Genomic DNA, 16,576 nt, shown 5'->3' with positions numbered 1-16,576 from the left:
GCATGAATACGAGACAGTCTATAATCTATTAAACTTTAAATAAGGCATCCTTATTGGTTCATAATAACAATATTTGATATACAGAACATGCAATATATGTATCAGTTTGTATGGAAGTGTGCATAAAATAAAGGAAAGCATGAACTATCTTAAAGAGGATCAATTTCAAATTTCCACATATTACATCCATACTCATGAACTAAATAATGTAATAACAATTTGAATTAAGTTACATGATGTAGAATGAAGGAGACCATTCAAATTTTATCACATCCAGTGTATGATTCTGGTTTACATTACAGAATTGTATCTGTTTACATGATTTAACAATAACTTAACACTCAGAACCCCTTTCATCATCATCATTGAGATATATTCCATTTGGCACCTTGCTCGCTTTAACTTTTAACTTTCTTAATACATTGGCTAAATATCTATTTCCACCAGCAGCGCTGCATAAAATACAGTAATAAAGGATTTCCAATGACAACCTACACCTTTCCAGATGAATTATAATATAAAGGTAAACATGTAGCATTGCAGTTGGAAAATTTGGACACATTTGACACTACAACATTTGCAGAAGTTGAGTTAATTTAAACAGGAAATTTGGCAATTTGCTGAGTTTTACTCTCAATTTCCTCTTTGAAAATTATAACCTTGGATTTTAAATGTACACATACTTGTAGGTCAATAGGTATATATGTTTCTGCAACAAAATTTGTCAATGCTCCAAGGAAATGTCCATAATGACCATGTCACATTATTTAATAAGTTCTTGTTGTTTTTACGGTATTTACTGTAAAAAAAAAGGATCTTTTTGTACTGCTACACTTCGCTAAGCTACTGCTTAACTTCCTCTAAATTATTTTTCAATCAAATTTTTCTTGATTGCTTTTTCTCTTCTCAATGTGTGACCTACAAACTTAAGTATGGTGTAATGTACAGAAAACAGTATACCATAACAATATTGTGACTGCAAGGGAATCTATACTTTACATGATTTAGCCTTTTACTAGATTCCCTCATATTTCGCTCCAAATATAGTTGTCTAATTACAGGTTCAATATAATCCAATTGTATTTATATCTTTGTATGTTATTTTGACTGCATTTTTACTTTCATGGCTTGATATTATTGTATGTATTTTTTACACTTGGAAACAATTATTTTTCAATCTTATTGTTTAGTGCTCATGATTTATGTAATCGATGTCAATGTGCAATATGAAATAAACTAAACTGAAACTGAATATAACTATTTCTCAGATATCGATGATTGATATGGTCTTCGATTACCTTCTATTTCACAGAATGCTCCCTGGTATCCTTGCTGACAGATGCAGTATCCTCCTGCGCACTGGCCTCCATTTATGCATTCCGGAAGACACTCTGATAAGGCTGTGGAAGATAAGAACGAGATGGATTAAATGCAATCGGTTGCAGATAGTCTTGCTTCTTAACAGATTTGAAAGTTTGGAAGCGCTTAGTGATTCTAATAAGCGCTATAAAAAAAACGAGTATTATTATTATTATACACAACTGAATAAATATACATTGATGAATTCTGGAAGACACTCTGATAGGGCTGTGGAAGATAAGAACGAGATGGATAGATAGACGCTGGCTGCAGATAATGTTTGCATCTAGTGAAGATGTGGAATAAAACAATTTACAATGCAGTCACCATCGATGTACTCCTGAAGACATACAGATACGGCTGTTGATGATAAGACCAAGATGGATAACCGCACTTGGTTAAATCTTGCTTCTAATTTCAAACATTTGGAACATTGCAATCTTCATTGATGGTTTCTGGGATGAACCGTTGATGAAGTCGATGGATACGAGGAGAAGGAGATGATTCAGTTTCAACAAATCCACTCAAGAGGACACTAACAATGCTGTGGAAGCTAGGAAGATGGACAAGACTAAACAGAGATAATGATAATAATAATAATCTGGATTAATAAAAGTAAAAGTATACATTGGTGTCTTGTAAATTATCCACATCATTGTAGTCTTCAATCGCTATTGCCATACTGTATGTTTCACGGTACAATTTGTTTTATGCCTTCATTATCATGTAATATGAAACCAAAAAGTACACATAATTTATGCATCGTAAAGCTGTATTGTAAATATCTGTGTATACTTATGACTCTATATATATTTAAGGACCTACTGCCTATGTCATATATGTACATTTATGTACGTACTACAAATATGTACTGTGTAATATCGTGAATGTTACCTGCAAGTTTATTGAATGGAATCATGTTCTGTATTTTGTAAATGTAATATGTAATAGGTACTGTGTAACTTGGAAAATGTACTATGTAATATGTACTACATAATATGTAGTTTTTATAGAGCATATTACCTCCAATTTCATTGAATATAACCATGTTCTGTATTTTGCAAAGTTTTTCCTCTTAATAGATGCAGAGTGAGGAACACAGCCGACAAAATTTGACAGAGAGAGGACAATGCGTACGGTAGGTATTGAGGTAAGCACTTTCACATCACCTTCTATCACTCAGAGTTAATTTCATAATCGTATAAATCACATTAACTTTCGATATGATAGAAATACTTTTTTCTTTATTGATAACTCAGGGACAACTCTTGAATTCAACGATGTCAGATTTTTGTCAAAGGTAATGCTCACTCAAGCATTATGGACTTTTTTGTTGCATGTACTTTGCTATCAATAACAAATAGGAAGCATCTACTCTGCTGACAATAACAAAACAAAGCTACTACCTTATGTACGTCCATGGGTTAGATGCATAGCTCCTAGACATAAGCAGTTAAAAAGTACAGCCTCAGTAATTTGTTTAATCAGAAAATTGTTAAAATTGATATGTCCATTAATTACAATGAAAGATACATTTGTAATAAGCTACACCAGTCTCATGTACTAATGCTTTTTATGATTTAAATCTAGGAGCTCATTTTGAATACCTGTACTGGTGTTTATGAAGAATACAAGCTTTCATCAGTCCAAAACTAATAGATAAAATAATAAAATTCTAGCTGTTTCAAACCACCTATACATCACCAAAAAGGGTCACTGATCTATGTGTTTACAAGGTAGCATAGGAATAATAATAATAATAATAGCCTAATAGTCCACTCCAAATTTTATTAAACCGAAATGGAAATTCTTTTTGCCCAATTGATCGTGAGCCCGGCAGCCACTGAGCAGCGCCAGATCGACGTTGCTCTATCCCTTTATTGTTGAACGCCAAACAAGGTAGCAACAACTCCCATCTTTTAACGTCTTTTGGTATGACGCGGCCGGGGTTCGAACCCACGACCTCCCGGTTGTGAGGCGGACGCTCTACTGACTGAGCCAACACTCCGGGTTAAGTAGCGAAGTCAAGGGCAGGGGGCGTCTTTGTTCATCGTACCACCACACCCTCTCCCCACGACTATTAGGTTTCATTGGATGATTTCCTCCACGTGGGAAGGATCAAGAGGAATAGATAGCATGATCCGTCATGAAGAGGCCCATTCACACATCCAAAACACCACTTTGGAAAATCATTGATTTTTAGGACTACCATTTTACATTACTGGAAAAAACCCATTCAAAATCACTTGCTAATACCTATTTTTGGTGAGTAGTGCGCATCTTGACTTGTCATTACTCTTTGTGCGATCGCAAAGATGAGATTTTTTATTTCACTGCCATTAACACGACTATCGTTTAAAAAATGACATTAAAAAATACCAACAAAACATTGGAATGTGAAAAAAATCGATGTTTTTGCTTGCAGTGTAAGTGCAGCTAAGGAAAACTTGGCTCTCTCTTTACAAGACAGTGACCATGAACAAACATCTTGATAAAAATCTGCAATTACTTAGCCATGTTCATACAAGAGCCACGTTTTAAAACATAAATTTCCAGAATTAGAAGTTCCTAGGATACAAAGTGCGAGCCTAAAAGTTTATGAATTAAGATTAAAAAAGTGAAAATTCCTGTGAATTTTCTTCTCATTCAGTACAACCTTGAAGTTTAATTTCTATATAGGATAACTGTGCCGACAAGCTGGGTGTAAAAATGTGCATACAAATAATTTTATCCTGTGATTTTCAACTTTAGCAACAAGGATAAAATTGTTGTCAGTGATTTAAATTCGCTCCCTGAAGTCCCCCCTCCCCTTCCCCAACTGCTCTAGGAACTTATTTGAATGCACCTAAGGATCAACTACAGCCGGCTCTCGAGACTACAGACTCTGACATAAAAGTCACAATGTGAACATTACTAGAGGCTTGAGAAGGGCTGAAAGTCAATGTCAATATCAAAGTCACCTTTTCCTTTTCATTTCCATTTTCACAATATAAAGAAGAAATGCAACTGGAAACACAGGGATCAGGGGAAGGAAACGATAAAATAGAGATGGCAGGGGGTGTAGGGGGATGAAGGGTATCTCATTTAAATGCTAGGATTGAGATAACTCAGGCTAGCGTCTATAGAAAATCAAGTCAAATCAAGGCAAAACCTTATTCAATACATTAAACATGAAAACGGTATATCATATTGAATGAGGCAAATAAAAAACAATTTTAAGAGAGGGCAGGATGGAAAATAAGCAAACAAAGACAGGGAGTTTGTCTATAACCTATGAAGGTAAATCATAGAAACGGAATAAACTTTATAAAGGAACTGATACAAAGCATACAAAAACAGAAAATTAGGGTACAGAGGAAAATGCTAAACAGAAGAATCAAACGCCAAAAGAATAGAAGACAAAAAAACCATGACCAAAACAAATAAGGGGGAAAATAGATCCTACACTTCCTTCAAAGCAGACTTAGTTCCCTTAATAAGTTAAGTTTCCACGACAGGAAATTTCCTCTATTGGTGGCATGCCAGACAAAATTTGTCATGGAATCTTTCAAATGAAATGCGCTGGGATTAAATCCTGAAATTAAATCCTCTTTTCCATTTCATCACTTGAACACTTTAGTTTTTGTGAAATATTCTGTACAAAATAATTCAATACTCTAACAATGCCACAGCACTTATGTCCTTTGGCAAGACATTCATCTACAGATGTAGGTGTAGTAAATGGGTACATGGTAGGAATATATTCCTTGAATTCTTTTAGCCTATTACATAGGGCAGGTAGGCTAAAGCCAGGTCAATAAAAGTACTTTGTAGGTGCATTGATCATCCCCTGGGATTTATACATGCGCAACATAAATTGCTGCTACATGAATTGCTGGTGATTCTAAATAAGCGCTATATAAAACCTGAGTATTATTATTATTATTTTTACATCAATTGCTGCTACCTAATTTTCACTCTAAGATACACATATTGGATTTTAAAACAAAAATTATGCTTTTGAAAAGGTACTTAATTAGTGTTGAGATATGAGCTCCAAAACGTCATTAGTCTAATTAGCCAAGCCCATCAGTGATGGTCTTTAATCCACATGGATTAGGTGGATTATAAATAATCATGAGCGAGCTTATCTCTTGTAGCACTCACTCAATTTGGTTGGTTGGTTGGTTTGTCTACTTGATCTGACAAATTATTCCTAGTGATTAACTCTTTAAATGCCACACAAATAATCTCCCTGTGCTGCACTGTACTTAACATGGGATAGATATACCAAAGGCTTCAAGATATTTAACTGTTGCCAGTGCAAATTAATGTATACCAGTGTAACAACAGTAGAGTTGAAACTAATTAAGACTGGAAATTAGTAATTTTCAACAGCAATTATGTTGCACGAAGCATCTCTCCATCAGCTGGTGGCTATTGTTTTGTGCAAAATTGTAAGTAAGGCAAACAAGCAGACGTGTAGAGAGGTGAAGAAAGCAAACAAAGAGTTAAAAGGGAAAATAAAAGTATAATCCTATATCAAGACAAGATAAGGAATGTAACTAGGCTACCAGTAGGATACCAGCAAAGAACTGTAATACCAAAGACAGGGAATCTTTGGTTATTGGCCATATTTGATACCGTCCATGTAAAACAGGCAATTTTACAGCCAATATTTGCTAGATGTCGCCTCCCTATCCCCATCTCTTTCACTTTAGCTAACCATAAAGATGTTTCAGTGTCAGTGCAAAATTCCAACCTAACCAATGTTGTTTTGTTTTTATTCAATTTCCTCCCTCTTCTTCGTGCGGGCCCAACTCTTGGCATTTATTCCTTCCTGAATAAATATAATGAACGATGCATTCGCTTATGAAATTAGTGGTGATTGCTGATGAATAACAGAAGGTGTGGGAGGATAATCTTCTTCCTATCTGTCACAGCATCTATGGTGGTTTTAGAATATATGATTGATTTCTTGGCACATGAAATATCCTGGAAGAATAGTATCTATCTGTTTCCCTCTACCCCTTTCTGTTTTTCTCTCTCCTCTCTGTCTGGCTGCTGTCTCTTTGCCTCCCATCTCCATCCCTCTTACCCCCCCCCCCAACCTCTTTTTCACTTATATCTCTATGATTACCCCTTTGTCTCCCTCTTATTTACATAATTATTAAAACTTCAGCTGCTTTTTCATCTCTGTGGATGGTCCCTAGTTTGCCACACATGCACTTTTGCACAAATCAATATGCACCAATTGAAGAAGAATTGCTTTGTGCAACACAGTGACACAATATTACCTATTTCTGTTCTTCGATTAGCTCGATAACCCTTTTAACGCTGGTATAAATTTATATTGAACTGGAAATAGCTGAATGATTTTGGTACCTTGGTACATTGGATATCTATACCATGATAGATACAACATGGCACAGGGAGATATTTTGAGTCACATATAAAAAGAGTTCAACATTTTAGTTCAAGTGAATACCAGATGAATATCAATTTCACATCATGAATGAATTATGTTATAAAGTATGTTTTAGCCAATCTCTTTTTGTAATATAGTTTCACAGACAAGCTGTTTTAGCCATAAAAACAAGAGCCAAGACGGGCTAATTAAATCAATCAAACGCATCTTATGTTCGTCACCCCCACAAATTTGGCATCAAAGTGCCTCATCACAACCCTGGACCTACATTAACCTCTACAGGACAAAACAAGATTGAATCAATTACAATATACATGTACTTTAAACCCACAAGACTTTAAGGCCATCTGCAAATAAGGCAGAGAGTCATGATCACAAAACAGTATGTTGTGACGCTCATCTTTTGGACCTATATTATAGTCATGTATTTTCTTTAACCATTGAAAGGGGAAATAAACAATTTTGTGGCTATGTGCAATAGAAAACCACACCAGTTGTACAGTGTAAGAGGCAGGCAAGATATAGTATTCTCAAATAATACCACAATATCAATATAATACTAATCATAAGAATTTTCCATACATGTCCAAGTGCGCTTAACAACTAGTTTTTAATAGAAAATGAGAATTTGGAGACCTTAGGGGGAAGGGTTTTGGGAGATAACTGGTTACGGAGATACAAGGCACTATATATATTTGTTATCAAGTTCTCAATCAAAACCATGTCTAAAACCCTATTTCCTACATGAAATTTCATGACAAGACATTTTGTTATATAAGACATTCATTATAGGAAGGATATGCACAAGAGAAGCTTAATCACTAAATTAGTATATAGTCATGGTACAAAAGATTGTACAATATTCCATTTCTGCAAGGGGTTAGTGAAAGGGTACGGCTAATATACCCTACATCACTTGGCAGGTATTTCAGTAATTAATAGGGTTCCCATACATGTCTATGAAGGAAGCAGTCACTTCTACATTATTCCCATTGAGGGTGATAAATTGTTCCGGTACCTTTACTCCTCGCGATGACATGACAGCTTCTCTAATATATCATCTGTACCTTATTGATTCACTTAAAGGGATTGGGTAACTTTGTCTCAGATTCTGAAATAAAATCTTGAATTTAGCTCAAGCTGCAATGATAATTATAAACCTTTAGGTCAGTCAGGAACCTGTGACTTTTACAAGCCGATTGCCCGTCTGATTATCAAGATATTTATGATTCAGATTTGAAATCGAAATTCAAAAATTTGTTTTCCTAACGTTTTATAACACTACTGTTTATTGGGAAAAATGAGTATGGTTATACCAGTCACTCAAAGATTATTATTCTTTGGAGGCACTTCATGATCATTTTGAAGCGCAATTTTGTTTAGGGCCTCAATGTTACAACATATCACAGACACTGATAACACATACGGCCATGCATCTCAGATTTAACATTATTAAACGATACCTTTAATATTATTTTGATTTCCTATCATATCTTTGCTCTGTTGTCTCTGTCCTGAAATATATGAAGAGATTCGTTTTTTGGCAATTACAAATGAATTTAAATCTAATCTGTTGAATTCTAGATTTGTCGAAACTGTGATTATAAACTCGATACTACAATACTTTTGTATTGTACTAGTTCAAAGTTTTGTTTCATTTGCAATAAATTCTAGTAAATCCTGTTGTGTGATGTCTTATTATTGAACACTTGCCATGCATCGACCCATAATATTTATGAATTCTTACTATAATTTTTATTCAAATTCAACAATGCACTGGATCTTTTCTATACAATATGTAACCAGTTATCTCAGCAAGATCTAGAATTCTAGATAATTAAAGCAATAGACAGCAACATTGAGATATAATATGAATAACTAAAGGCTATTTGCAGATTGAAGTTGGAAATATTTATGACCACCCATAATAATCATATGTAACTCTTATTGGATATGAATGTACTACACATAGATCTCGCTTTTAAGAAAATTGACAGTTCAGAATGTTAGTGAGAATCAAAAGTGATTGATGGAGGAAAATGTAAGAAAGCAAATAATTTTAATTAGATCAATTTATATAACACAGCTACAATATAAATACTCTACTGTGCTGTGATAAAGAAAAAAATCCTAACAGTGCTACCTTACAGACACACACTTAAAAATATATATATATATATTCAAAAGCTCCTGAAAACAAGTGCTTCTTCAACAAAACATTGAAGGCAACAACAGATGAGGCTTTTCTTGTGTCTAGTGGTAGTTTATTCCAAAACTTTGGAGAGGCGCAACTGAAGGCACTGTGCTTCTATTCTTTGTTTATAATCTTATCCACACAAATAAAGGATCTAAATGTAATGAACAGTAGTCACTAAATTTGAAATTTCTTTCAATATGGTCATCTTGACTACCGGTACCCTACTTCGAGGTCACAAGTCTTTCATTCTTTATAATCTTTAAAAGATGGCTGACACCCCAAGGGATAGCGGACCATACATGTAGATCTTAAATGGAATAAGATTGTATTAAATGAACTTGACAAGTCCCAGCTCAACTTCATCATCACATAAGTACACTCAGGAAGATTACTCAGTCTAGAAGGATACTTCTGTATGAGTAATTCTATATCTGTTTGTGAATTTGACCCAGCTTTGGAAATAAGGGAGGCTGAGTCATAGAGCCTTGAGTTAGCAAGTAGGCGGAGGTAATTCCTTCTGTTTGGAGCCGGAAAGGCATAAATTCTGTATAAAATGATATTACAAACAACCTTCTGGCTCCAAACAGATGAAAAGATCCTTTTAGTTTAAAATGACGAAACATATGAACAACAACAACACTATCCAATCAATCAAATCCAGAAATTTGTAGAGTGCCAATATCTAGGTGCTGATAAAACAGAAAAACTACTGAATATGTCATCCATGATTCACCTGGACAAAACCTGGGGGGGGGGGGGTGTTTAACAAAGACTAAGATTGATTTTACGTCAGACTTAACTATGGCAGGCCGTTTCTGCCACTGTTTGCTCTCACCATTTAATGGCATTGGTCTCTCAAGGGACAAATCTACATAACTTTACATGTTTTGATAGTTCATTATTGAAGGAAAAAATAATATCTATGGATCATAAATGAGAGACTAATAGTGAGACCAACCAGTGGCATGAATGTCCTGTCATACTTAAGTCCAACTTAAAGTCGATCTTAGTCTTTGTGAAACACCCCTTGTAGTGGTTGGTTGTAAACACTTATCAGCTTATTTCTAGTAATACATTCTTGTCCTGTATGCATTATACTATGAAGACATGTATGAAACCAACACAGTAACAACTACAGGAACACTAAACAGCTTATTATTGTCAGCATCAAGGTCTTGGGAATAGACTAATATTATGATACCCAAATGAAGTAGCTTATGAAAAGGAAAATCGATAGTACATTGCTCTGCAAAGAAGTAGAACAAATAGAGAAGCAGAACAATTAGAGAAGCAGATTGGTGAAAGTTTGATCGAAATTGTGCAAACAATAAGAAAGTCATACATTTTGGACAGCTGTAATCACTATAATGGAATTTCAGAGAAATTTCAGAGAATGGGATTTGTGATGAAGTGGTTAAGTCGGAAGAGAGAGTAGAAAAAAGTCATAGAAGATAGACAGACAAGTGACAGAAAAAAGAGAGAGGGCAGAAACATATCAAGAGGGAGAGTGTGACGGAGAGGTGTGATCTGTGTGTAAAATGGGGAAGAGGAACAGATAGAGGGAGAAAGAAGATGATGAAGTTTTATTTGGAAAAGGGTATTACGTAAATAGAGGAGAAAAGCAAAAGAAAAGAAGAGGGTTGGGGAAAGGGGAGGGAGAGGAGAAGAGAGTTGGGGAAAGGGGAGGGAGAGGTGCAGAGAGTTGGGGTTCAATTTTAAGGTCATTGGAGCAGGTAATAAAAAAATAAACTGTGAGAATCCTAAGATAGAAAAGGGCAGAAAGAACATGGTTGAGCAAGAGAAAGAGAAATTAAACTTTATAAAATGAAAGGAAAATACATGAGGGGGGGTAGCAAGATAAAGTTAACAAGAGAGAGATGAAGAGAGAGAGGGAGGGAGGGAGAGAAAGAGAGAGAAAGAGAAAGAGAGATCGTGCAATAATAAATATCCAATATAGTTTGAAACTACTTTGCAACAATTGCAACAGAACTAGAGCAGAAACAAGAGAGGCTCAAAAAATGGTCCTTATGAAATGTAAAAGAGTATTTCTGAAGCAATGCTATAGGGTATGTGAGCATTACTAAATGCCCTGGAGAAAGTGCATTAGGTGCATAGAACAACAGGAGAGCAGTATAATATTTATTTTTTTTAATAAATAATTGCCTGAACATTTTAATTAAAAAGAATAATATTGAAATGTTATTATCTATAAATGTGGTAAAGACAAAGAGGTGATGAGCCCCTTGAGTGCCTTTTCATGGTAGCTCGGCTAGAGCTGGGTAATATTAAGATTGCAGGGCCGTCTGGGAAAACGGTGCTAATACTGAGGAAGCTACCCCAGATAAACAAGATATACCATTATTGTTTTTTTTAATAATAATTAATATCTAATTATCATTATTATTCTTACTTTTTCTATTATTCTTATTCTTATTTTAACTGTTATTCTTATTTTTCTTATTATCATTATTATCATAGCACCAACCCCATGCTTTTCTATTCTGTTTTGTTTGACATTCAAAGTCTATTCACGTGCATCAAAACTATAAAATGATTCAGGGGTCATACAAAGTTAATTTTCTCTGAAAATATGACCCATGATATAGAGCTTTAATCCTTCCTAAGAGAGGCCTTGTTTCATGTCCAAGTTTCTGGTCAATTTAACAAGATCCTAAAGAGGAAAACCATAACTTCCTTTAAAACTCCCTAAATTATAACCAGATGCATAATTATAGGTATGTGGCTGTATAAAACTCTCTATTTTGCATGTAGGTAGCCATTGGCTGACCTATTTAAACTCAGGATTATATGTCTCAGCAGATATTTGCTATTCTTTAAGATCAACTGATTAAAAATCAACACACACACGCACAAGAGCAATCCTGTCTTTACCACAATGACCTTATTGTCAAATTAATTATTTTTAAAATTTCATACATAATCTATGAAAAATGAGCTCACTTTCCACAAATCACTTTTGCAAAGATTAGTAGGTGCAAGTCAACAGCACTTCTTTATAAAAATTGTCATGTATACAAGGACAGGTATAGTTTGGACTTAAGTTTGTACTTTGAGTTTTAAAAGTCACATATGCCATTTGCGTTAGACTTCAAAACAATCCGAAAATATATGGTTAGTTTGTTTTCACAACCTTCAACAAAAAGGAAGATAAACATGGCAAATGCCTTCATCCTGGTGTTCTTCCCCAACCTAACAGGAACCACACACAATTGACAAAAGGAAAATATTCTCTTTCAATCTGTCAAGTTTAGGAGAAAGGTGTAAACAGTTTTTTGTAGAGGTTTCCTATAATCTACAAAATCAGCCTTGACATTATGTATCAATTCCCTACGCAATAGTAAACCTGGAATCATTTGTAACAAGTTAAGTATAGTTTCATAAAGTGCTTAGTTTTATGTTCAACTAGTATATTTGTACATGTAGCTGCATAATGAACTATATTGGTTTGGGGATAGTCATGTACCATAATTTAATCTACTTGATTGCCTTATATTAATTAGGTGATATGATTTTTGTTAATATATTGCTTAATCATTGTTTATGTGTAATGTGTCACCGCAGTGAAACATTTTCTTGATATGTATTTTTGAAGAATAAAGTACTACTTTTAAGAAAGAAAATATTGTGAAGTGTTATGATTTACAAATATTGATGGGAAGGAAAATGTATGAATGTCTGCAATGTAGCATTAACCCATTTCTTACTGGAACTGGGTGTTCCCTGTATTAAGCATATGGGAATTAGATAATTCAGTAGTTAGTGGGTTAATTTGCAATATATTGTTTATCTATTCAGAATCATAGTTCTTGGCAGTAAGTATTTCAGATTGCTCTGTATGCTGAAGAATATTATTCATATTGGAAGTGTTCATTTTGCTACTAGAGCAAACAAGAGGATAGTTTCATAGCTTGCAAATCTACATGTAGTTGGAGATAACTATAACTATATACAGTTTTATACAAAAAGAAAATGGATAGTTGCATTGAACTCTGACACAATATATCTCCTAATAATAAATAACAACTACAACATCCCTACATACTACATTTGGAAAATGTTCCAAGGTTGTTGAAATCACTCAGGGAAACCAATTTGGGAAACAGTTGAGTTTATTATAATAAACAATATTAAGGGTACATATTTTACAGTAACCGCTACACAGATATCAAATGTAATATTTTGTAATTCACTACATTATGTTACATAATCATAATTCCAATGTATGTCATAAAATAGTATTTAACACTGGCTTTGAGACACACAAAAACTACATCTGTAAAAAAAATATATAACGTGTCTTGAAAAAGCACATCAAATAAATCATGAGCCATGTCACTTCTGATAAATGAGATCTGTAAAAAAGAAAATTATTATACGCCTTAAAAGGAGATACCTCCCATTTTATAAAATACTTGTGGATTAGTTGATCGTTATTAAACAAATAAAATCAATGCTATACATTTGTACATTTACAAGAACTTAGAGAAGGTAACAAATTGTCTCAAAAGGTAAAGATTTAATAAGAATACAATTTTGATATATGTAGAAAAAATGCATGCAGGAACAATCGTTTCATTTTCTATACAGTTTTCGAAAAAATATCATAAATACTATAATGAATTCACGTCTATACATAGCATTTACATACATTTACATGTAATCCAGTCTAAATGTTAATACATGGAGAGAAATGATAAATACATGTATCTGACTCAGCTATTAACTGCAAGTGCAGTTGTCATGCAGCTGCAATACAAATGTAACTCCTAGAGCTTTAAACTTTGAAACTTTGTATCATTGTATTACTCCGCAGAACACCATTTTCCATATTACGTTGTGAATCGTTTTATTTGAAGAGATACTTATGATAGTTTTTGCTCAATGTATATCAAACCTGTTAGAAGATTTGGTACAGCACCATTCTTAGAGCACTGAAACATTGTCAGCTCTTTTTAAAAGAAGTCCATATTGAATGAGATAATTTATGCATTTGAAGTCATACGTGCATGTATACCGTATTTGCCGGCGTAAAGGCTGCAATAGTTTCGGAAGAGAAAATATAAAAAATTCTGGGTGCAGCCTATGCGCAACAAGAGTCAACAAAGACAGATCAAAAATCTGCCTGTGATACAGTACTAGCTTCAAAATCGATGAAGATTTGCTAAATTATGATCATTGTTTAGGTAAACTTCCTGTAAATTTGTAAGAATATTGATGAATTTGGTATCAGTTTGTAGAAAAAATAGTGTTCTACAAGAAAATTATGATTATTTTGTTTGATCCTTTTAGTGTTATTTTTTTCTGTTTTTTTCCCGCTACGATATGTCAAAGATGGGGGTACAGCCTTTGCGGAGCAGTGGCCTTATCGCCGGCAAATACGGTACATGTTGTTTTCATTCATCACAATCACATCAACTTTGAAATCCCTGAACAGCCTTCAAAGTGAGGTCAGTAGTTATTTCACTGCATTCACTCCTCATCATCATTTCTCATAAATTAAAGGATATTCTTAAACCTCCAACAACGATTTATAAGATAATGGGTTATACTACGAGCTGATTAAAAAATTACGGTTCTATGTAGTCTCTACATTATCACAATCACCAGCACAACATCAACTCAAATACATAAGTTTTATCAAAAATACCATTCAACTGATGTAGATCTATGCATTTAACCTCTTATTATATCCACCATATTGTGTTAATTCATAAAATATTAAACATTTGAATTACAGTGACATATGTGTATGATAGGAAAACATTTCATAATAAAAACAAAACAAATGGAGACAGGAAACATGACTTTTCATAATCATGGAGGTTTTTCCACAACCTACTATTGTAAAATGATACAACCCGTACAGGGATCATAAATGAAAGAGAGATTACTCACGTTGGACGGCAACATAGACACTGCCCTCTATAGGGCCGGCTGCACAAGTGTAGGTGCCTGTGTCTGTTTCCTGGAGGTTGTAAATGATAAGGCGTGTTTCACCTAGGGATGGATTCTCTACACGGATACGGCCAAGGTCTGAGGGAATAAGGAAGAAAATATATAATTTCATTTAGAATGTAAACTATACAGATAACTTCTTTAAAGTTTTTTTGAGATGCAAATGAAAGTATGTGTGCTGTTTATTACTAATCAATTGGGCTTAGAACAAGAATATTGTTCATACTTCTCAGAAAAACGAAGAAAGAAACCTATTATGAAGCTGCTCTTTTATCTGAAGTTTCAAACATGATACACACTTCTAATATGTAAAATATGATATTGTTATGAGAAGGGTAAAAAACTTCTTTTTTTTCTTCAAATTGCTGAACTCTCTAGTATTTAAGAGTTTTCAGAATGTAAATAATGAAATGTGGAGCATGGATGTAGTCGAAAAGTGTACATCTCTTGACCGTACATCCCTTAATACATACTGATAGGCACATGACAATATATGAAATGTGTTCATTGGTGATAGCTCGCAAACAGCTGGAAATACCTTGCCGACTCATAATAAGATACCATGGAATTTAAAGATAGTGTCTCACAATTTAAAACGTCCAGCCCTGCAAGGTCCCTCCAGACCGGTGGTTTTAACAAGTTGGTATCATTTACAGAGGAGAGGTAACTGATTGTACCCCCGAGACATGGATCCCCCGAAATACCTCATCATGTACCGTACTACATAATACTGTCTTACCGTATGAGATGTCAATCCTTTCAAGGTTCCTCCAGACCGGTGGTTCAAACAAGTTAGTATCATTCAGAGAGTAGAGGTAACTGATTGTACCCCATAGACATGGATCTCCTGAAATACCTTATCATGTACTACAGAATACTATCTTACCGTATGAGATGTCAATCCTTTCAAGGTTCCTCCGGACCGGCGGTTCTACCCAGAGCAAAAGTTACCGATTGTACCCTTAGACATGGATCTCCCGAAATACCTTATCATGTACTACAGCATGTTGTCTTACCATATGAGATGTCAAACCTTTTAAGGTTCCTCTGAACCGGTGGTTCTACACGGAGCAGAGGTTACTGATTGTACCCTTAGATGTGGATCCTTGAAATTCATATAACTCATAATAATGTCCTAATGAATGCTTTCTTCAGGGGTGATAGTAAGCACTATTTTTTCTTTAATTCCTCAAAATATGGCATTTAACAACTTTCCTCCCTTTTGAGTAAGAAAGTTGGGGAAAAATAAGGAAAATAAGGAAAAATAGGGAAAGTCGGGGTAAAATCTGGAACAAAAAATATATTGGGAGGAGAAAAAAAATTGGTAAAATAATTTTTTTTTTAAATCAGGAAACATATTTAAATAGGGTAATTATCAGGCCGGTTTCTTACCGTATGAGATGTCCACCCCTGCAAGGTCCCTCCAGACTGGTGGTTCTACCAAGTTGGTATCATTCACAGAGCAGAGGTAACTGATTGTACCCCCCAGGCGTGGATCCGAATCCTGACTGGGGACGATGTTAATGCTGACTGGAAGTAGGACTTGGCAGTGGTCTCCAACGTAACCCGCCGGGCAAAGACACAGCCCCTCCCGACAGACTCCTCCATTGATGCACATTGGGAAGCATCCTATAGAG

General features: G+C 34.6%; 1 protein-coding gene across 1 annotated transcript in view; it reads right to left on the bottom strand.

Annotated features, from left to right (window-relative positions):
• LOC583085 overlaps window positions 1-16,576 on the bottom strand; it is a 300,967-nt gene that overhangs the window by 49,398 nt on the left and 234,993 nt on the right. The window contains exons 157-159 of the mRNA XM_030978601.1: window positions 16,332-16,568; window positions 14,880-15,017; window positions 1,299-1,400 (exon numbers count right to left, since the gene is read on the bottom strand). Coding sequence (XP_030834461.1) covers window positions 1,299-1,400; window positions 14,880-15,017; window positions 16,332-16,568 — 477 coding nt within the window. The remainder of the gene's footprint in view (window positions 1-1,298; window positions 1,401-14,879; window positions 15,018-16,331; window positions 16,569-16,576) is intronic.

Source organism: Strongylocentrotus purpuratus, unplaced genomic scaffold (assembly GCF_000002235.5).
Source record: "Strongylocentrotus purpuratus isolate Spur 01 unplaced genomic scaffold, Spur_5.0 spur5_scaffold_1, whole genome shotgun sequence".
NCBI lineage: Eukaryota > Metazoa > Echinodermata > Echinoidea > Camarodonta > Strongylocentrotidae > Strongylocentrotus > Strongylocentrotus purpuratus.
The sequence above is the reverse complement of the archived record's forward strand: the minus strand, read 5'-3'. Positions and strand labels throughout refer to the sequence as shown.